At 38.5% G+C, this 24505-nt stretch overlaps 1 protein-coding gene across 5 annotated transcripts in view; it reads left to right on the forward strand.

The window, feature by feature from the left end:
- Window positions 1-24505, forward strand: part of pip4k2aa (phosphatidylinositol-5-phosphate 4-kinase, type II, alpha a) — a 266770-nt gene that overhangs the window by 150908 nt on the left and 91357 nt on the right. For 4 of the 5 annotated variants that reach the window (XM_048609441.1, XM_048609437.1, XM_048609448.1 and 1 more), the window contains 2 exons: window positions 10767-10864; window positions 17244-17340. In XM_048609441.1, the coding sequence (XP_048465398.1) occupies window positions 10767-10864; window positions 17244-17340 (195 nt within the window). Of the gene's footprint in view, window positions 1-7860; window positions 7941-10766; window positions 10865-17243; window positions 17341-24505 lie in introns of those variants that run through there. The other variant, XM_048609465.1, reaches the window with a different exon arrangement.

Here is a 24505-nt window from a genome sequence, read left to right on the forward strand (position 1 = left end):
GTCACGCATGCACACGCACATGTGCACAAACACACACACACACACACACACACACACACACACACACAACTATAGGGTGGATTTGTATTTGCAGATGCATTCTATTTTGTTCAAAAAGCACACAATTTATAGACAGTCAGTCATGTTAATATAGTGTTCTGAAACTCTGTCGCAGTTTAAGCTGATTGTGCAACTCCATATAATTCTGGTTCAGCAAGCTGATTCAATTAGAGAATGCTTATTGAAAAAATTTCCTTCAGATTGTCCCAAACTGCCAAAATAAAAGGTTACAGATAATCAAATTTCTGTTTGTGGTACCAATTTGACCTTCAGCAATGGTGCATGTTCCTAAGTGCATGGTGTCCTTGCTCTAGCAATTTACGGATTGTTGCCAGCCCATCCCAAGGTGTAGTATTGAAATGCAGAAGCATCTTGTAAATGAATCAAAGATGTGCCATGTAGGTTCTCAGGCTGGTATATAGAATCATAGACGCCCTGCAGTGTGGAAGCGGTGTGGAACTGACCCTCCAAAGACTATTCCACCCAGATCCAGCCCCCTTTTCCTTCCCTGCAACCCTATGGGCAATTTAGCATGGCCAATCCACCTGACCTGCACATCTTGGACTGTGGGAGGAAACCAGAGCACCCGGAGGAAAGCCACGCGGACATGGAGAGAATGTGCAGACTCCACATAGAGCGTCTCCTGAGGGTGGAATTGAACCTGGGTCACTGGTGCTGTGAGGCAGCAGTGCTAATCACTGAGCCACTGTGCCGCCCCAAGTTGGATGCAATGTCTATGATGTGGATATGCATGTAGTCTGTGACCATGGAGCATAACCTGAGATGGGATGCCTGACATATAACATGAAGATTATGTAGAGGAAGCTGAATCACCCAGGTGCTCACTCTGGTTTCTTTGTCAAGTTTTCCCAACGTCGGACTTGTTTGGTACGTTGGGAGTCTGAATGTCAATGAGATGAATTGAGCTGTTAATAAGGCATTAAAGAAGCAATAATGACAATCCATTAGCAACTTTCCGCTGCCTACTGAGAATCTTGCCACACCATCTGTGAAAAGTATAAAAGCTGAAGCAAGATGATCTCGATGTTAAGATGGGCTTCACCACACTTATCACCTGATTCTGCCATAGATCATGCCATAGGCCACATCAATCAGACACCTTTAAGATTCTGGTCTTAATTCTTGAAGGACAAAGTTTGTTATTTTCAAGTGGCTGTTAATCTAATGCGTTCGAAGTGTCGACAGTGTCAACAAACACAAGCAGTTATGTCTGAGATCTTGGCAGATGCAGCTTGCTCGGGAAACACAGTTGGGCTTCAAGATAATCAGAATTCATCATAAGAGGTATATTATAAACATGAGAACTGAGCTGGGAGCACTTTTTCTTCGACAGGCTAATTATCACCACTTCCAAACAATATCCAAAGCATAAACTACATTCTAACAGTTGTAAAGCCAGGTAAGGTGTCAAAGTGCACAAGCAGTTTATCACAAGATGTGAATACTGAAAAAGAGACCTCTTTAAAAAAAATTCCACTGTTCTTTTATTGACTTCTTCTCCAAGTAACCGCAATCCTTCAAGCACAAGATCACAAAAATTATTTAATATGATGTCATCATAACAATAGTCACATTCTGTTTAAATAATATTTTTCTCTTCCCAAAGTTGGCAACCTTGTCTTTTTTAATATTGTATTGTCATCACTCACATAACCTACCTAGAAACATAGAACGTAAGAGCAGGAGTCATCTGTTCGCCCCTTCAAGCCTGCTCCACCATCAGGTAGGATCACCATTGAACTGAATGCCATTTCAGTTTACTTCCCTGCTTGTTCCCCCGTATCCCCTGACTCACTTGTCTATCAAAAATATATCTAACTCAGCCTTGAGTAAATTCAGTGACACAATCTCCACTGATTTCTGATGAACAGAACTTCACAAGAGTCAACTTGCTTTCCACCTACCTTTTGTGATTTGCAAATTTGCTGCAACACACTTGGTCCCAAATTCAAGTTATGAATATAGATTATAAATAGTTGAAATACCAGCACTTATCCTTGTGGCATTCCATATACTCCTATTTGCTAACCTAGAAGTGATCCTTTTATCTTGAATCTACTGTTAGTTAACCAATCCCCTACCCATGTGCATATATTACCCCAAAGCTATGAGCAGTTGTGCACTATCTTTTTAATGTGACGTTATCAAATGTCTTTGGGAAATCTAAAGACACTACATTTACTTGTTCACCCTTCTCCACCCTGCTTGTTACATGCTCAAAGAACTCATATGTTCCCTTGATTACATGTTAATTTTTTACATGTTCTTATTAATTAGTTTGAAAGTTTTTCCAAAAACAAATGTTAGGCTAACTGGCTTGTAATTAGCGTTTACTGTGTCCTTCTTTTCTTGAATAGAGACGTTACATTTGAGGTTTTCCGAATCTACTAGAATTTTTTCCCAAATCTGTGGAATTTTGGTGAAGTACAACCATTGTAAGCCCTGTCTCTGCCAACACTTATGTTAAGACCCTGGGAAGAAGGCCATCAAGTCTGGCTGTTTGTTAGTCTTTTAGTCTCAATAGTTTGCCTGTAATTTAGTCTTGTGATAATTATGTGAAGTTCCTCCTTCCCTTTTGGCCTATTGATGTGATGCTTTTAAGGTCTTCCATCATGAAATCAGATACAAAATATTTTTCAGCCTCTGAGTGATGTTTAACTCCTTCCCAACCAAGAGGAAGGGAAATTAAATAGCAAATTATCCCAAGCAATTCTGTCTTTATCTCATGCCAAAACAGGGGCAAATCTGAGCACAGAATACTTTCCACATCTTAATCATTGGATCATGCAGTACAGAAGAGGTCCTTTGGTCCACCAAGTCTACACTGACTAAATTACTCTAAATCGACACTAGCCCTGCTTTCCAGCACTTGGTCCATTGCCTTGAAAGTAATAACATTTTAAGTACTCATCCAAGTATTTTTACCCGATATAAAAGGTGGGAGAGTTCTCTTCTATTTAACCCATTTTTCTAATCAACCTGTTCTGAGATGTTATTACACACCTCTGGAACAGGTGGGACTTGAAACTGGGTCTCTCAGTCCAGAGGTAGGGACACTACCACTGAGCCACAAGAGGGCCCCAAGATGAGAGAATTGGCAATTTGGTGAGTGGGGTTGACAATGAGGTGTATTTCTGTTTTTCTTAACTCACTCCAGGCTATCTACTTTGTTCTGGTGATTGGTTGATTCAGCGATAGTATTAAGGTTAATTTAAATTGGAAAAGGCTGTCACTTGCATTGAAAGGTCTTGTTTCAAGGATTTTTTTTTAGTCAACCTGCTATGTCCCAAAAATTATCAATGCAACAAAATTCACTGTTCCTCCAATTCTTGGTGTTATTTAAATGGTGATTCACTTCTTAAGTTCAAGGAAACTAGTAATCTTGAAGGAATATTGTTTAAAACAGGATATTATTCATATAAGAAACAGCTATATGTTGAACATTAACAAGAGTAGTTTGAATGAAGGATGAGATCAAATGGGTTAAAGAACCATTGTTTGATTTATATTATAATATTGAATTCATTACATAAAATGTCAAACCAATTGTTTCAGCTACTTTGGCATTTTTACGAAGTATAACAATTTGCAAATAAGCTCTAAAAGTTTACCTTATTTTGAATTTGTTCAGCTGGTTAAATTGAATGATATCATGAGTGCAATGAGTAACAGCATACGCTGTAATTTGACTATTGAGAATTCAACAAAAAGAGTAATTGGTGCATCTTGAAGCATGTCATTTAACATAATTATATGACACCTTTTACTCTGTATGTCCAAATAATGCAATCATCTGTGTTTTAACATTTTAAGAATACCATTTTATCTGTTGTGTGCTGATGATATCTCACAGATCGTTCAGAGTCTAAATTGCTCTAACAACATTCACTTGCACTTGCATGTTGAAATTTTGAGAAATGGAATAGCGATGGTAGAGGCTCCGACTTTCCCTTGCAAAAGACACAAATCCAGAGCTTCTGACTCAGACTAGTGAAGCCACCCGCTATTTCACAAGACCTCCTACATCGTTCACAAGCTTTGGGTGCCAAATTCTATGGTTTTATGATATTTAACCCTGAGATGAGCTAACGATCAATTCTCTGTGTAATCATTCAACTTTAATACATCAAGGGCAATGAAGTATGTTCACCAAGTGTTGGCCTTACTAATGATGCTTGCATTCCATGAAAGAAGTTTTTTAAAACCCTCAGGAAAACCTTTGGGACTTATTTCAATATAATCTTGACTAGCCTTGAATTTCTATCGTCCACAAAGCTCCTGATTTACCAACTTCTATTAACCCATCATCTCTGTGCTTCCTGTCCTAATGTAGTCTTCAAGGTAAGCAGCTCATCCTTATTTCTTAGATTTTATATCTTCCTTGTATCACTCATCCCAACATCCTCCTCCTGTCTTCTGCCTTCTGTCCAATCTTTCTCACCCTTGCCATTCCCTCAGTATGGCTCTCATCTTGACTTCCTTAAATCCAAGATACACAGTAGGTGCATTTTTTTTCCGCTGAGGGATTCTTCATGTGATTTGTTTGGAAGCACCTTATTGGTTTTTAGCAATATCTTTTTCATTCTCATTAACTCATTAGGCCATAAAGTCTTGTAGTAACAATATCTTTTGTGTTTGTTTTTACATATGAGATATTTGGATTTGCACAGAAGTGGAATTCAAAGAATTCACCAATATCTTCAATAATTAGCAACCCTTCATTAAGCTTAAAAGCCACAACTTGCGTTGAAAGTATTAATTTCCTGAACACCACTATTTACATTGACATAAATTAAGTTTTATTCAGAATGGCTGACATTCAGCATGACATTCCTACAGAAAAAATGCCATTATCCTAAACACATCTTCCAGACACTGATGAGGCAACAGTTCATGCTTTGCCACCACTTATATAAAACGTATTAACCAGGCAGTTCCTATCCCTTTACTGCGTCTCAGATCTCAATATCAGATTTAGACTGTACATTGATGCAGTGTTCATTACAGCAGTGTTCATTACAGCAGTGTCCACAACATTATTTCCACAAATAGCTCCTGAAGTTATTCAACCTTAAGCTAGGGATTCCATATTTCGTTTGCAAGTAATTCATTCCTTTAGTGATTTTATGTTTTCCTGGCTTCTGGTTTGCTGAATTTTTTTTTGACATTTTTAAAAACTACTCCCTCTTCTTTGCTGCCTCCCACACCAAGTTATCCTCTCCCCGTTCCTTTTGCAGCTTTCTCCTCTCTTTCCCTTACCATCTAATGATCTTTGTCATTGCCTATTTTCCCTCACCCTCACTGTCTGCCTCTCCTTCACTTTTCTCTGGTCTCCCCTGATTGAATTCTCTTGTGCTTTTTGATGATTTGGTGATTCACCCAGCATTTACAACCCTGGTACATAGGTTTGAACGTGGACAACTGATTAAGTTAAATATATCCGGTTCTTGTTGGAGCGCAAAAAATATTGTTGACTCCTGCTCTCTTCTGCTAAAACTGTGCACAATTCCAGCATTATCCTGGAATTCAAATGGCATAGGAATTGTGGTCAGTAATTCACCTCCTGACTCCCCAAAGGCCTGTCCTCTGTTTACAAGGCACAAGTCAGCACTCTCCACTTATCTGGATGAGTGCAGCTCCAACAACATTCAAGAAGCTAGACAACATCCAGGATAAAGCAACTTATTGGGGCACTACAACCACAAACATCCACTCCCTCCACCGCCGATGCTCAGTAGTATGTACCACCTACAAGATACATGATAGAAATTCACGAAGGCTCCTTAGCAGCAAGCATTAACTGGAAGGACAAGGGAGGCAGAATCATGGAGACAGTACCAAGTGCGACCCACTTGTCTGATTTGGGGATATATCGCCAATCCTTCACTGCCACTGGATTCAAAATGCCAGAAATTCCTCCCTATCACTTTGAATCTACCTACACCAAATAGACTGCTGCAGTTCAAGAAGACAGCTCATCACCACTTTCTTAATGGAATTAGGGATGGGAAATAAAAGCTGACCCAGCCAGCAAAGCCCACATCCTGTGAATGAATAAAAAAAATAAGTTGGTTGTCCACACACCCACATTTATTAGATGTGTGTGGGCAATAGATTGGAGATCCTGGAGTTTCAAGATTATGTTGTGCTTTTTATTGCTGTGTAATATCATTTTAGTTAGGTGATAAACTCAATATTAAAATGTGAAACTTCTGACATTGGATTCCTGTATTATGAAATTTTAGGGGCTGAAAGAGCTGCGAGGAATTTATGATTCATCACTTTGAAGTAAATAGATGATGGAACTGGTTATATTTGTTAAGATTTGATTTTTATTTGTCCCAGAATCATTACTCTGTCTCCTACTCTACTTCGATATGTTTTGCAATATGGTCAACTTATGTTTAATGCTGATTTGATCTATTTATTCCTACAGATTAAATGCCACCTTATTTCTTCCTCTAGGTGTGTTGAGAATGTTCGTATATATTATTTTATGTTTATTTTTCTTGCCTAACAATTGACCAGAATGTGAAAATTCACCACTTTGGTGAGCATTGAGCCTAATTTATATATGGTCATTTTAGCTGTACCTTTGTTGTTTCCTATGTTTTATTACATCAACATCTGTTCATTGCAGAACTTGAAATACTTGACATTTTTATATTTCTACTGGCTTACTTTTCATTTTGTTTTTTCAATAATTAAAACCATCTCACCTGGCATAACCAAAATCTCCAAATCCCACTGTTTATGAACTTCCTGGACTGCCAGAGCATGTCAGTGCTCACATCCTTTGGAGTTAATCCCTTTTTTCCTGTCTAATTCTTCAATGTTTCTGAAACCCTCATTCATTTAAGATTGTGTTCTACCTCATCTCTTTTTATTTTGTTCCTTCTTTGTTCTACAATTACATGCTATACCTTTTAAAGCTTCTAAAATCTGTAATGATGAAGCCAAGGGAGCATTAGCCCTTAATTTACAGTCTTTGAAGTTGTGTTTGCAACAGTTGCAGGATTAATTTATGATGGTGCTCTAAATCCTTTTCGGACAGTTAGGATTAATGTTGGATTTTTCTTGTGACATTTTGATTAAATCCACTCGAGTGTTATCCTATTGTCAGAACAAGAGCAGAGTGCTAATTGCTGATCCGCAGTTGGTGTCACATCAGGAAGATCAAAGATGTAGTTTCCTGTTACAAACCCCATTCCTTCTTTGCCTCTCCATTCCTTCATCTCAACCACTGAAGCTGAACCAAACTGTGTAAAACCTTAATGAATGCAGATCTGTGCATTGAATTGAACATACCTGCACCAAAGCAACTTACATTTCTCTTGGCATCATTACCTGCCTTTTCTCAGCTCCCAGGGCATTGAGATGCTTCTCTATGTTCTCATCTCAGTGATAAGATTTCTGTCATGTCCTCTTTATCAGACAATTCTGATCCATCCTTCCAAAAGCTAATTTAAATCCTATTGGCATGAAGTCATGCTCATACCAATGTTCTTGCCTATGTCAACCTACACTGTTGCTCCATTGTATTAAAATTAAAATCTGTATTATTTTCTTCCCTCCCATTCCATGTTTTCTCTGCAACCCTCTTGGGCCTAAGTTCTCATCCCAAAACCAACCCTTTTATGTACTATCCTATAAATGCTCACAGTTATTTCAAATGTCTGGATCTGCCTTGGGGATTGTCAGTCCTATCATTTTTTAAAAAGTTTTTCAGCTTTTATCTTTTCCTGCAGCTTTTTGGTCATCCAGCCTAAATTCTTCTTCTGTGCCTTCGTATCTATTCCTGTAGTTTTTATTTGGGTATTTTAACGTTAAGGACTCCTCATTATTGTGTTCTGTTACAGGCAAGTAGAGGTTTATTTACTGATGGTAGCTCAAAATTGTTTTTAAGGCAATTAGAGAAAGAACAAGGTACCTATTGGCTATCTATTCTTAAAATTAAATGTGGTCTTGGAAAAGGATAATGCTAAATGATTTGAGCAAAATGAACATCATCTTTAGCTAAATTAGTTTACTTTGGGTAGAAAGACAAAATATTTCAATTTTTTTCAGAGTCATATTGCACATAAATGGTGAATTGATGTGTTTAAGATGGTGAATGACAAATTGTTGAACCATTTCTCATTTCTGTTTACAACATGATGAGTATATGTATTGGAACTGTTTTGTTTCTGTTACTTGGCAAAATGCTTGACATTTTCTGTCCACATTATCAGTCTGATTTGTACAGTAAAGTAGTGGAATTCTAATCTGTTTTTAATTATTTTAACAAATTTTTATCTTACTATCTCTACTGCCTTCCTATTTAAATATGAGAAGCCTGTACCAATTGACAGCCCATGATGACACAGAGATTTTGGCTATACTTTCTGATCGAGAAACAGAGAAGGATAATTGTTTGATGATTTTGCACTCCTTGATCAATTTGAATTTAGTATTTGTCACTGTAGTCTATATTGAGAGGGTGAATAAGATGTATAGGAAGGGAGAAAAGTTATTTGTGGCCTTTAAGAAATTCAAAGAGAGAACCTTGAAAAATGAATCACTTTTAAAGTGCAATGTGGTTATGTAAGGAAACTGTAACATTGACTTGAAAATTGGGCAAAGAAAGTATAATTAAATATGCATTGACTTGGATTATGGAGATTGTGAAAGAGTCTGTAAGCAGTCATGAATGTTGCCTTTAATGTCATGACAATGTGGCAAAGTAATTTAAAATGATAGACAGACACATCTTATCAACAGAACAGCAGGCAATAAGTTAATGAAGTCATGTTAAGATTTCATACTGTGCTTTGCCGCATTGTACTGAATGATTAGAATGCTCTTAAAACACAGTAAATAAACACAATTTTAGAAATGCGCTAATTCATCCATACTTTAAAGAGAAAACGAAAACTGTATTTTAGTTAAAATCGAAAGAACTGTGATGCTGAAAATATAAGTTAAAAACAGAAATTGCTGCAAAAGCTGAGTGGTTCTGAGGTCAGAACCGAGGTTTTGAGGGAGGGTCACTCGACCCAAAACATTACCTCTGATTTCTCTCCACAGATGCTGCCAGAGCTGCTCAGCTTTTGCAGCAATTTCTATTTTTAACTTATATTTTAAGTATTGACTCTTCCTTAGAACTCTTATATGAAGGCCTTTGAAATCTGTTTAACTTTTAAAAGTTGGGTAAGATTAGGTAATTCAATCATTCATGAAAATTAATAGATTGATTAGCACATGAACTGAGGTAGTCAAAAGATATTACAAAGAACAAAAGAACTTGGAAACAGTTAAAATGGTAAAAGGGAGTAAGGATAGGCAAATAGTATCCTGCCAGACTAGAGGTTGGAAATTTATTAAAAATAGAGGATAATAAGGGAGAATGGCTCCAAATAAACCTGAAATGTAAAAATGAGTAGCCAACATTGTCCACATCAAGGTTTGGGCTCCTGTTCCTCACCACGAAGAGTCACAAGCCTGAAATTTGAGACTTTTAGAACCAGCTTATGCTAATTTAAAAAATCATGGAGAGAAAATAGAATATGAGAGTAAACTCTCAAGAAGCATAAAAATAGCCAGTAAGAGCTTCTACAATTACTAAAAAGGAAAAATATTAGCAAAAGGAATGCCAGTTGTCAGGAAAGTCTTGAAAGGAAACCAATTGCTTTGAAAATCATTATATAATTAGCCAAAGTCAGCTTTGTTTTATGAGAGGAAAATTGTATATGATAAATTTATCAGAACATTTTGAAGATTTAGATAACAAGACAAAGCAGAACCTGTAGATATTTCGGTTTTCAAAGACAACATGATATTTTAAAAAAATTCTATGTTAAACTTTATAGGACTATGGTCAGGGCACACGTAGGTGCACATTTTAGTCTCCATACTGTAAGAAAGACATGGAAACATAGAAAATGCAAAATAAAAACAGTTTTAAAGATGACACATGAACTGCAAGAGTACAGCTGTTAAAAAGGGCTTTATTTGGATAAGAGAAGACTTCAAGGAGACTTGGTTAAGGATTTTAAAATTATGAACAAGGTAATGTGAAGAGGATATTTTCTAGTGGACAAAAATTAGAAGATAGTTACTAATAAATCCAAAGTGGAAATAAAGAGACATCTTTTAAAATTCAGAGTGGCTAGAGTGTGGAGCAGAAGGGAATGTCAGGGAAAGATTAGAGGCCAAGGGAGATTCGTAATCACAGGTAACATTGAACAAAAGTTGAAGGGAGTCAGAATGGTCATGGGCAAAAGAGGGAAGTCTAAAGTAGATGCTAATGTTAGGTATTAATGACAGATTAGAGGTCAGCTCTGCTGAAAACAGACTCAAGAAAACCAAACACCTAGGGTCTGGCTTCTCAGCAGTAACATTTGAGATATTAAACTTTAAAAATATAGATGCTCTAAACAAAGTCTCAGTTGAATTTTCTTTTCTGTTGTCTTTCAGTCAATTAAAAGTTGTTCTGACACACAAAACAAAAAAACAAACAAAACCAGAACTTGCTGAAAAAGCTCAGCAGGCCTGGCAGCATCTGTGGAGAGAAAACAGAGTTAATGTGTTGGGTCCAGTGACCCTTCAGAGCAGCCATCACAATTTCTCTGAACGTAACAGGTCGAAAATATTAATCATAAGATCATTGGTATTTATCTAGAACAAATTCTCATTTTGTTTTGCAGATCAATGAGTTAAGTCATGTCCAAATTCCAGTTATGTTGATGCCAGATGACTTCAAAGCCTATAGCAAGATAAAAGTGGATAACCACCTGTTCAATAAGTAAGTTTACTACCTTGCATTCTTCAAATAATTTTTAATTAAGTTGAAGAATAATTGTATTAAATGCACTGAAATGTGTTGTGATTTGCCACAGATTCTTACTTACAGCCTTTGCATAGTAGTGTTTCATGTACAAAACGATGTGGGCAATTCTCCCTCAGAGGAGGAAATGTCTCCTCCTGTACATGGTACTGATTTTGGAAGTCAGTCATCTCAGCTCCAGGACTTCTCTGCACGAGTTCCTCAAGATAGTGACCTAGGCCTTCTCTCCATCAAAAGATCAGAAGTAGCAATGTGCAACCATCAGCGAACAATGTTCAGCCCCATTTGCGATTCCTCAGATACTGAAGCAATCCATGTTCAAATGCAACGAGATCTTGGCAGTATCCAGTCTTGGGTTGACAAGTGGCAAGTAGCATTCACACCACACAAATGCCACGCAATGACCATCTCCAATTAGAGACAATCTAACCACTTCCCTTTGACATTCAATGATGTTACAATGGCTGAATCCCCCACTATCAACATCCTTGGGGTTACTGTTGACCAGAAACTCAATTGAACCCACCATATAAACAGAGCGGCTATAAGAACAGGTCAGAGGCTGGGAATATTGCAGCGAATAACACACCTCCTGACTCCCCAAAGCCTGTCCATCATCTACAAGGCACAAGTCTTGAGTGTGATGGAATAGTCCCCACTTGCATGATTGGCTACAGCCCCAACAACACTCGAGAAGCTTGACACCATTCAGGACAAAGCAGCCTACATCCACAAATATCCACTCCCTCCACCACCAACAGTGAGAAGCAGGAGTATGTACAATCTACAAGATACACTGCAGAAATTCACCACAAGTTCTTAAAATAGCACCTTCCAAACCTATGACCAGTTCCATCTAGAAGGGCAAGGGCGGCAGATACATTGGAACACCATCATCTGCAAGTTCCCCTCCAATCTGATCACCATCCTACCCTAGAAATATGTTGCTGTTCCTTCACTATCACTGGGTCAAAATCCTGGAATTCCCTCCCTAAAGGAATTGTGGCTCAACTCACAGCACATGGACTGCAGCGATTCAAGGAGGCAGCTCATTACCATTTTCTCAAGGGCAACTAGGGATGAGTAGTAAATGCTGGTCAGCCAGCAATGCTCACATCTCATGAATAAATTTTTTTTTAAATTTCATGATTTACCGAAATCATAAACCTGTAGTCATAGGTTAAACATGTATTATGGTAGTCAATGATTCACAAATTTACTTAGAGGAAAGCATTTCATTTGCTTGTAATTTTTAACAAATCATTTATGGGATGATTGGAATAATCACAGAATGCAATTTTGACTGTTTTTACTTGTGAATTCCCATTTGATATACTGTACTTTTACAGTACTTGGTGTCTGCATAAGATGTAATCTTTTAATTCCCAGATTCACTTATGCCATTTTTTCTAATTTTTTCTCAATTTTGTATTAATAGAAGGAATACTCCATTGTCAGAGACAAAATCATAAACCAAGTCTTAGTTGTTCAAGTAGGTAGGAGAGAGTCACTCAACTGCAAGAAAAAAATTTGCATTTATACATCACACTTCACAGAAGCTTCCTTCCTGACTTTTGTCTCCCAAATGATCAGTTACGTTAATTTGGTGGGTAAGCTACATCCATTAGATGGTTTTAATTATTTGTTATGTAAGATGAGCAGCTGCTGAAATAGTCATAAAGTCATACAACACGGAAACAGACCCTCCAGTCCAACCAGTCCATGCCAAACATAATCCCAAGCTAAACTAGCCTCACCCGCCTACTCCTGGCCTCTTTCCACCCAAACCTTTCCTATTCCTATAAGAAGACAGAGGGTGGTGGTTGATGGGAAATGTTCATCCTGGAGTTCAGTTACTAGTGGTGTACCGCAAGGATCTGTTTTGGGGCCACTGCTGTTTGTCATTTTTATAAATGACCTGGATGAGGGCGTAGAAGGATGGGTTAGTAAATTTGCGGATGACACCAAAGTTGGTGGAGTTGTGGATAGTGAGGAAGGATGTTGCAGGTTACAGAGGGACATAGATAAGCTGCAGAGCTGGGCTGAGAGGTGGCAAATGGAGTTTAATGAGGAAAAGTGTGAGGTGATTCACTTTGGAAGGAGTAACAGGAATACAGAGTACTGGGCTAATGGTAAGATTCTTGGTAGTGTGGATGAGCAGAGAGATCTCGGTGTCCATGTGCATAGATCACTGAAAGTTGCCACCCAGGTTGATAGGGTTGTTAAGAAGGCGTACAGTGTGTTAGGTTTAATTGGTAGAGGGATTGAGTTTCGGAGCCATGAGGTCACGTTGCAGCTGTACAAAACTCTGGTGCGGCCACACTTGGAGTGTTGTGTACAGTTCTGGTCGCCGCGTTATAGGAAGGATGTGGAAGCACTGGAAAGGGTGCAGAGGAGATTTACCAGGATGTTGCCTGGTATGGAGGGAAGGTCTTATGAGGAAAGGCTGAGGGACTTGAGGCTGTTTTTGTTAGAGAGAAGAAGGTTAAGAGGTGACTTAATAGAGACATACAAGATGATCAGAGGATTAGATAGGCTGGACAGTGAGAGCCTTTTTCCTCGGATGGTGATGGCTAGCATGAGGGGACATAGCTTTAAATTGAGGGGTGATAGATATAGGACAGATGTCAGAGGTAGGTTCTTTACTCAGAGAGTAGTAAGTGCGTGGAATGCCCTGCCTGCAACAGTAGTAGACTCGCCAACTTTAAGGGCATTTAAATGGTCATTGGATAAACATATATGGATGATAATGGAATAGTGTAGGTTAGATGGGCTTCAGATTGGTTTCACAGGTCGGCGCGACATTGAGGGCTGAAGGGCCTGTACTGCGCTGTAATGTTCCATGTTCTATGTTCTATGTTCTATATTCACTTATCCATCCAAATGTCTTTTAAACATTGTAATTGTACCTGCATCAACCACGTTATCAGGAAGTTCGTTCCACATGCGAACAACCCTCTGTGTAAAAAAAATTTGTCTCTTATGTCTTTTTTTAAATGTCTCTCCTCTCACCTTAAAAATGTGCCCCCTCGTCTTGAAATTCCCCATCTTAGGGAAAAGACAACTACCATCAACTCAAAAATACCTCTCATTATTTTGTAAACCTCTATCAGGTCACATGTCAACCTCCTGCGCTCCAGTGGAAAAAATCCCAGCCTCTCCAGCTTTTCCTTATAATTCAAACCTTCCATACTCAGCAACATCCTGGTAAATCTCTTCTGAACTCTCTCCATCTTAATAATATCCTTCCTTTAACTGGATGACCAGAACTGGACACAGTACTCCAGAAAAAGGCCTCACCAATGTCCTGTACAACCTCAACATTACGTTCCAACTCCTATACTCAAAGGACTGAGTAATGAAGGCAAACATGCTAAATGCCTTTTTAACCATCCTGTCTTTGAAGATTTATGTATCTGCAACCCTAGAAAAAACAATTGATGTCTCTTGATGACTTGAAATTGTCTTCCTTGCTCCAAAGCTATGACTGTGAAAGATGTCTATCACAGGCAGAAAAGACTAGATTTTCTGCACAGCTGGAAGGTTGCAAGGGGCTTTGGGAAGGTGTGAGAGGTGAGATTGCCATTTAGTAAATGACAATTTTTGAACGTAGGTGTGTGGTCCTCCAATGCCATATGAAGTTTAGAGAGATCAGAGGGAATAAGGAGATAGTTGCAGGTTCAGACATAGGGAGCGGATATTTGAAGGAGCTGAAAGTTACAGCAGGTAGAGAATGAAAAACCAACATGAAATTGACAAGAGTGGGACAGGAGATAAACTGGGAGAAAATACCATTTGTATGTTGCAAGGAGAAATTAGAAGAACTCAACATCCAGGACTTCTATAACAGGTACACCTTCAACTTAATAGTACTTGCAAAACAGATACAATTTTTCGCCTTCAAACAAGAGCATTCATTGTGAATATTTTCAAGTTCCAAAGCCAGAAGTGTGGGTGTTATTAATTCACTGCATCAAACAATCCATCAAATGTGCATCTACACTATATTTAAAAACTTTCAACCCTGTAAAACTTCTGTCAATTTTTCCATTCAACTTCCTACATATAATTTTATAATGGAGATGCCTTTGTAAACTTGCCATCCTCTAATTGCATCCTCCTACCACAGTGGTACAGTAGCATTACCTGGCTTCTTATTCAGTACTGTGGAAAAATACCTTTGTTCCAACAAATCTACAATACTTATGTACTTTCCAACTTGCCCTCAAGCTGTTTAACATAGGTATAGCATTAAGCCATTTTACCCTTGGAGCCTGTTCTATATTTCGACGAGATTATGACCGATCTGTAACCTAACCTCATTCTGGAGTCTGAAAGAGTCAAGGAAGAAAAGATTTTATTCTAGCATATGCAAGGGCAAAGTTCTCAGTTTTCCAAATAAAAGAGTTTGCAACACCCTCTTCTATAATTTTCAACTTCATGTAGGCTCCTATTATCTCAGTTTTCAGCCTTGGGTCTGCTGGGTTTCATGGTGACTCAACTATCCTGTCTGGCCTTCAGTTTCCCTTATCTCCTTGCTTTCTGTAGCAATGAATAATATGCTTACACACAGGATGTCATAACTGCTGAACTGATGTTCCCAAAACCAACCTTGTTAAAGCATTCAATCGTGCCAGGAAGAAATAACTGTAGCACTTACATCAAAACTAAGAAACACTTGAATTTTGACTCTACTATTATAACCTTTCATCCTTGCTTTTCCCCAAATACCCACCTTTGCTCATTTCCCTTTTTCAAAAGAACACCAAAAATGTACCATGTCAGATTTTAAATTGGTCTGTTATCAATTGTGTTTTGTGAAAGCATGTTCAAACTTGTACCATGTATTGAACTATTTCCTCACTTGACTCCTGAAATGTCAGGCTGTAATTTTTGTATAATATCCTGTAGTCCTTTGGAGATAATAAGATCTGCAGATGCTGGAGCCAGAGACAACACAGTGTGGAGCTGGAGGAACACAGGCCAGGCAGCATCAGAGGAGCAGCATTTCTGAAGGAGGGTCCTGACCCAAAACGTCAACTTTCCTGCTCCTCTGATGCTGCCTGGCCTGCTGTGTTCCTCCAGCTCCACACTGTGTTATCTCATCCTTATAGTCTTTGACTTGGATACGTGGAAATAGGATACAAAGAAGCTATCTGTTTAATAGTTGGAAACTTCAATCAAATCAATCCTTGACTTTCCAAATTCCAAGGAATTCAACCCTACTTTGTGTATTCTCTCTTAATTTAAACCTTGAAGTCAAGCTATCATTATGATATATCTACATTGTACTCATTACAAAGCCAATACATCCTTCCGAATATGTGGTGCACAGAACTGTTCACAGTACTCCTGACCAGCATTCAATTAGCTTATTTATTATTGTCTGGAAGTGTTCATTTAATCATCTAAATACCTGGACCCTATGTCTCTGGACTCCTACTAGTTTCTAGCTTTTTGCCATTCAAAAAGTACCATTTCCTATCCATTTTAGGTTGAAAGTGGATAATCTCATTTGCCTACGTTAAAATCCATTTGTTATATTTTTGCCCATTCATTGTGAAAAGATATTGACAGATTTAATGTTCCATTTTCAACTACAGAGCCTACCTTGCATCCTGTCTTTGTAACATCTGTAAATTTGGGTATGTGACTCTGTATCCCTCATCCAAGTCATTATTCAATACAAAAAACAGTTAAGGCCCCAATGTATTTCCTTGTGGGACTTCGCTATTCACATTCTGCCAATTAGAGTCATTGCCCTTTATCCCTATTCTCTGCTCACTGTCACTTACCCAACTTGCTACACAGATCAACAATTTACCAATAATTCCATGGGCTTCAAATTTAGCTAACAGTCTTTTATGAGAGAATACTTTCTACAGTCCATATTCATGACAACAGACATTACCCTGTTCACTACTTTAGATTCCTCTTCAAAGATTTCAACCGGATTTGTCAGGTACGATCAACCCTTTACAGATTTATTTGTTCTTCGTTCAACTGAAAATTTCAAATGAAAAATCAAGGTGTTCAGTTACCATAATTCTAATTTCTAAAGTCTATGAATAATAATAATGTAAAGCACAATACTGAAAGCTCACTTTACAATATAGGCAGAATTAAGATTAGTATCCCCTTCCTTCATTATTTACCCCCAATATACCTGCACTTTATCTTGACTTCTGTGTGTGGTGTCAAAAGTTTATTTTTTTAATAAACAAAATGCATCTGTCTCTTTTTATTTCAGTAATAGACAATTCTGTTCCCTTCATAACTAGTTGGCTTGACCTTTATTAATGCAGACATTATCTAAGAGATTTCATTTATTTACCAGGGAGAATATGCCAAGTCACTTTAAGTTTAAGGAGTACTGCCCCATGGTGTTCCGAAATTTGAGAGAGAGGTTTGCAATTGATGATCAGGATTTCCAGGTAGGTCTGTGTTGTAATCACTTCATAACTGTGACAGTGATGAAATATTCTCCATCAGTTTTATTTTCCACAGTCAGTCGGTGAATTTGTTTTGTACGATCACTCAGTTGATGTAATGCTTAACTTATTTGTGACTCCAATCTCAGAATAGCAATTTAATTAAATTATTTTGCCTGGGATGATTAAGGTGCTTTTGTGGGTTTGTCGATAGTTGGCTGTTGAAAGCTGTTTGTTCACTCTAAATTTAAAATTTAAAATTAATAATTGGGGCTCTGAATTCTCTTGCATAATCACATGATCACTGAGCAATGGATCAAATTGTCCCAGTTCACCTATTGGTTTCAAGTAACCTTCAAGGGATGGAAACTTAAGGTGTAGCTGTAAAGTATAATGCATATTGATACAATATTCAGTTCTTTGAATTAAAAGAGGAAAGTGAAAAATTACAGCAACAATTAATTCAGTAGAAGGGAATTAGTGGACTGAGCTGCACTGGATCGACAAAAACATATACACTTTCAAAGAAAAGGAAGGGGACACACAATCAGAGAAACTATGAGAGTTTATTTGTTTCCTAGTGTGTTAATGATCAATTTTAACGACCTTTCCAAGGCTACAAGCAGTCAGAAAACTTTGCACATTTCATATCAGTGACTGCAATTTATTTTGATCTTATATTATTTGTGAGCTGTATTATTTGTATAATTTAGTTCTACATTGGCTTGAGCTATATTAGCTATTTTACAAATAATTATTAAGGTTGGTGTTGTGCACTCACCATAGAGTAAATTCTGTGCTCCCAGCAGGTACTCTGCCCACTGAAAGTACAGGTCAGAAATTCAGGACTAAAGTCCTAACTCCAATGCATACTCTTTCTTGCATAGCTTATTCACTGGTAGCACATGATCATAGAGTATCTTTCTGTTCCTACACTATAGAAACTAATAAAGTCAAAGAATTAGTTTGTGATTCACAATCCAAATGTCACCAAGCAACAATGCAAATATATGTATAGGAACATTTGAAATAAACAAAGAGTGATCATTTCACTTCTAACAACTCCAGTTTTTGTTTTCTGTATGTTTTAAAGACTGATTTTGAACCTAATGAAATGAAACAGAACTGTGACCAACCCTCCCCCTCATCCCCGCCTCCTTGACCTGTCTGTCTTCTCTCCCACCTATCTGCTCCTTCCACCTCACTGACAAACCCCCACCACTGCCTACCTGCACCCATCTATCACCATCCCACCTACCTTCCCAGCCCCACCCCTCCTCTTCTCTCTTTATTTTAGAGCCCCCTTCTCCCTCCCCCGTTTCTGAAGAAGGGTCCTGACCCGAAACATCAGCTTTCCTGCTCCTCTGATGCTGCTTGGCCTGTTGTGCACCTCCAGCTCCACACCTTGTTATCTCAGACTCCAGCGTTGGCAGTCCTTACTATCTCTGTGTGGATATTTAAATTTTCCTACACCTACAGTGTGGTGATTTTCATACTTCACTCTGAGAATTCCTGAACGTGTTGACAAATTTCCCAGTTTCCAAAAGAAACATTCACTCAAAGAAGAATAATGCCATTTATGAGGAAGTATTTATGCTTTGGGTCAATTGGAATGCTCAATCAGTAAGCATGAGGGAGACTTGGCCTGAAGGAGACAGAGGCTGAGTGAGCATACCTGGGATTATCAGGATCAAAAACATAAGTTGCTAAAAAAGCTCAGCAGGTCTGGCAGCATCTGTGAAGAAAAAAGTCAGAATTATTGTTTCGGATCTGGTGACCTTTCGTCAGAACTGAGGAAGGATTACCGGACCCGAAAGGTTAACACTGATTTTTTTCTACACAGGTGCTGCCAGACCTGCTGAGCTTTTTCAGCAACTTATGTTTTTGATCCTGATTTACAGCATCTGCAGTTCTTTCGGTGTTTACCTGGGAATATCATTCAATGTAGGAATGCAGTGCAGAGGATGACAGAGATGCTTTAAGTAAGCTTTATTGCAAGAAGGAAAGTGTGTTGAGTGGTAACTTTGAACAACAAAGAGGATGTGCATTTGTTTCCCACATTTTTTCTCAGCAAATTCATTGATTAGTAATAACTTTCTATTATGATCTGTCTTTAAATTTGAATTGGAATTAAATTGTTAATTGGAAAAACATACTTTGTTTGGATTTAACTGAGAAATGCCAGAAGTAGGGAAAGTCAGGGCCAATATCGGGCTAATATAGTAAAATAATATAAGTAATCCAATGCAGAATAAAGTTAATATAAGGGAAACAAACATAAGATATGGCACTTCAGTTCAAACAAGTGGAATGTGTGGCCTGTAATATGTGGGAAGTATTGAACCATACCAGTATCTTAGATAGCAACATGTTTAAGAAGCCTTGCCAGCTGCAGAAACTGAGCTCTGGGTTGTGGAGATTCATTGCTGGCTGGAATCACCGTGGTGGATCCACAAGATTGACTTTCATGGATATTTTCAGAGAAGGAATAACACTGCTCCTTAAGGGTCTGGGGCCAGAAAGGGAATGGGTGACTGTCGGCTAGTCCAAAACAAACAGGTTAGTGATTAAGGAGTCCCCTGGGGTCCTGCTCACAAGTTGGTTTTCTGCTTTGGAAGCTGATGACAGTGTTGGTTTCTCAAGGGAGTGCAGTGTGAGCTACACCTGTGGCACCATGAGTGGCTTTGCTGTACAGGAAGGGAGGAAGAAAAAATGAGGAACAACAACAATAGAGGATTCATTATGGTAACAGACAAGCGTTTCTGTAACCATCAAAATATCTCCAGCGTGAAATGTCACCTCCTTGGTTCCAGCGTCAAGGATGTCACATTGCAGCTGAAGGATGTTCTTTTCGGGGAGAGGATAGCAAACAAACAGAGATTATGATCTGTGTTGGTGCCAATGATGTACGTAGAATGTGAACATGGTCTTACAATCATAATTTAGGGAGCTAGATAGAAAATTATTAAGTAAAACCTAAAATGTAGTAATAAAATCAAAGTGCTGGAGAAACTCAGCAGGTCTGGCCGCATCTGTGGAGAGAGAAACAGAGGTAATGTTTTGAGTCCATTATGAATCTTCTTCAGTTCTGAAGAAGTCTCTATGGACATATAAACAGTAAAACGGTGAGAAAAGGAGAGGCATGGCCGATTAAGGACCAAAAAGGTATTCATACTGAGGGCATGGGGTAGTAAATGAATATTTTGCATCAGTCAATACCAAGGAGGTACATGCTATCTAAGCCATGGTGACAGGAAGAAATTCAGTCACAATAAATATTCAAAGCTGATAAGGAAAAAGTGTTGGTTAGGCTGTTGGTACTTAAGGTTGACAAATCATTGGAACCAGATGAGATGCATTCAAGGATATTGCAGGAAGTAGGAGCAGAAATTGCAGGAAATCTGTCTATAATCTTTCAGTCTTCCCTAGACACTGGAGATGTGCCAAAAGACTGGAGAATTGCAAATATCGCACCCTTGTTCAAAAAAGGTTGTAAGGATAAGCCCAACAATCACACGCCAGTCAGTTTAAGTTCAGTAGTGGGAAAGCATCTCAAAACAGTTAGGGGATGGAGTTAGTAGTTAAATGGAAAAAGTTGGTTGATTAGAAAGAGCTGGATAGATTTTCAGTCACATGGAAGGCACGTCAAGAAGGCAGCTTACCACCACCTTCTCCAGGACAAATGGTAAGGGCAATAAATTCCATCCTAGCCAGCAGCATTCTCATCTCATGAACACATATGAAAAAAGTGACCTGAATAAGTTAGAAATGCTGTGCAAGAATTAAAACACCACTTCAAGTTAAATTATAATAGCACTGTAAGGGTACACCAGAAAGAAGACAAAGGGAAGCTGCTTTCATAAAGGAACTTAGCAAATCCGTGCCTGTACACAGCTCATTAAAACTTTTATTTAGTGGAATCAGTCCTGTTATGCAGAACAATATGAAACTAAGAAGTGACACCAGGAAGTTCTTTCTACTAGGGCTGATTAACAAACTAAACTGGTGTGAATTGCAGGACAGTGTAGTTAGGTCAAATACCTGAGATTGTTGAAGAGAGGACTGGATACTTTTGAGGACGTATGGGCGCACATTGGGTTATGAACTAAACAATGTTCTTTGTCCAGATATCCTTTTGAATAAGTTCTTTTTTGTCCATAATCAACTATGTTTTGACTATGTACAGAGGAGTATGGTTTGTTTAATGAAAAATGCAAAATAGAACATGTAATTAAACTTGTAGAATAGGTGTGAAAGTGGAAAATGCATTTCAATATACATCTGTGAGAGATGGTGCATTTTGATAGGAAGAATAAGGAGGTCTGGGAAGTCTAAGTGCAATAGAGAAACAAAGGGAATTATGGGTAAAGATGCACACTGCAGAAGTCAACAATATCCAGTAGGATTAATAAGGCCATAAAAGCTAAAAAAAAAAAAAAAATCACCTGGGTTCATTGAGATGAGTAGAATTGTTAAGAAAAGATATTGTATTAAACTTACATCAAATGCTGTATAGGCAGCACTGGGGAGTTATGTGCCGAGTTCTGATTCCTGTATTAAAAGGATGCAGACAATGGGGTTGGTATTAAAGCATTCACAAGAGTGACATCAGAGCTGAGAGGTACTGCCTTTTCTGAAAGATTCAATAAGCTGGATTTTTTTTTTCCCCAGTAAAGGGAAGGCTGAGGGGTGACCTGATAAAGGTCTTAATGATTATGCAAGTGCTTGATATGATAGATGTTGAGGAGATATTTCCATTTGTGCTGGGGAATGTACGACAATCCAAAACAAGAGGTGTAGAAGTAAAATGTCCATTAATAAGTTCAATAGGGAATTGAGGAAACCACACCCCGCCCCCCACCCACCCACCCCCAGAGAGGCGTGCAAATATGGAATTAGGATACCACAAGGAGTAGTTGAAGCAAATAATCAGATACATTTTAGGAAAAGTTAAATAAACACACAAGGGAGAATGAAATAGAAAGCCATTGTACAACATAAACAATGGCATGGATCTATTGAGCCAAAAAGCTACGCATTCTGTGTAATTCTTCACCTTTAATTGTAATTGACTTAAGTGATTAAAGGCAAACATTTTATGCATGTACAAGTGTTGCTTGATATAACTTTTGTTCAGGCATGTCTGAAATAGAAATTTTCCACAGTCTGGCTTAAGGTTAGGGTAGCTCTGGAGCACAAGCCTTGAGTATTATTCTCACTGTGTTATTGGAGCTCACAGTCTTTGGTGTATTCAGTGCCTTCAGCAGCTTCTTGATAATAAATCATACAGTCATGCAACATGGAAACAGACCCTTCAGTCCAATTAGTCTACGCCGACTGTGTTCCCAAACTAAACCAGTCCCACCTGCCTGCACTTAGCCCATATTCCTCCAAACCTTTCCTATTCGTGAACATATCCAAATGTCTTTTAAACATTGTAACTGTACCTGCATCTACCATTTTATCTGACAGTTCATTCCATACAAGAACCACCCTGTGTTTAGAAGAAAAGTTCCCCCTCATGTGCTTTTTTAAATCTTTCTCCTCTCACCTTAAAAATATGCCCCTTTTGAACTCCCCCACCCTAGGGAAAGACTGTTGTCATTCACCTTATCTATGCTCCTCATGATTTTATAAACTTCAAAAGGCTCACCTCTCAACCTCCTATGCTCCAAGGAAAAAAGTCCCAGCCTTTCCAGTCTCTTCTAAAATCTCAAACCCTCCATTCCTGGCAACATCCTGATAAATCTTTTCTGAGCCCTCACCAATTTAATAACATTCTTCCTATCACAGGGTGATCAGAAGTGCACACAGTACTTCAGAAGAGGCCTCACCAACGTCCTGTACAACCTCAACATGACATTCCAACTCCTATACTGAAAGGTCTGAGCAATGAAGGCAAGCATGCTAAATGCTTTCTTAACTATCCTATCTACCTGTGATGCAAATTTCAAAGAATTACGTACCAGAACCCCTACTTCTCTTTGTTCTACAACACTAACCAGGGCCCGATCATTAATTGAATAAATTCAGTCCTTGTTTTATTACCAAAATGCAACACCTCACATTTATCCAAATTAAACTCCATCTGCCACTCATCAGCCCATTGACACAATTGATCAAGATCTCTTTGTAATCTTAGATAACTGTCTTCACTATTGATTAGAATGATTCCAACAGACTTATGATGAGGGCATTAGAAGGACGCCAAGATGCTTAATATCCACTTAGCACTTCTGACTTGAGATAGTTGAAAATGCTTTAGTCTTGTCTGCTATTTTGGGGGATATGCTGGTCTTTCCAATATTAAGTATTGGGATAGTTAACCTTCTGGTTAACTGCTTAATTATCCAGTTTTGACTGAATGTGACTGCAGAGCTCAGATGTAACTCACTGGTATGGAATCACTTAGCTCTGGATATTTCTATTAAGGCTCGTTCCACCCCTGATCCTATTGCCTGCCTCCATTTGGTCTGGATGCAAATTTGAGATATTTGCCGTGTGTTTATGAACTCAAGTCATTAACCTCAGTTCAAAATGAGAATCTCTGGGCACCCAGCTCGATATTTGCACTCACCCCAATATATTGTCCCAAAAGCCGTTTAAATATTGCTTACACTTTGTTCCAAATTCCCCACTAGTTTAAGCTTAACTACTGCGATTCTGTACAGCCTTTTAAGCTTTTTGGAAGTCAAGACAAGTTGAGGCACTTTCTATAGCCCTTTGGAATTTTGTTTCCCCAAAATTCAAGGAGACTGAACTTCACTTCCATGTTGGGCTGTTTATTGGATTGTTCCATGCCTGTCCATCATCTACAAGGAACAATTCAAGGGACTGATGGAATACTCTCCATTTGGCAGGACAGTTGTTGCACTAACAACACTTAAGAAGCTCAACATCATCCAGGACAAAGCAGCCTGCTTGATTGTACCTCATCCATCATTTTCAATGTTCACCTCCTTTTCCACCAATGTGCAGTGGACTGTATGCAAGATGAACTGCAGTAACTCATCCAGGCTCTTTTGAGCGTGTTTCCCAAACCTGTGATCTGTACCACCAAGCAAGAAAAAAGCAGCAGATATGTGGGAGTACCACCTGCAAGTTCCCCTCCAGACTCCGCAAGATATGGACTTGGAACAATATGGCTATATCACTAAATGCTGGCCAA

The sequence above is a fragment of the Rhincodon typus genome, chromosome 2 (assembly GCF_021869965.1).
Source record: "Rhincodon typus isolate 14 chromosome 2, sRhiTyp1.1, whole genome shotgun sequence".
Taxonomy (NCBI): Eukaryota; Metazoa; Chordata; class Chondrichthyes; order Orectolobiformes; family Rhincodontidae; genus Rhincodon; species Rhincodon typus.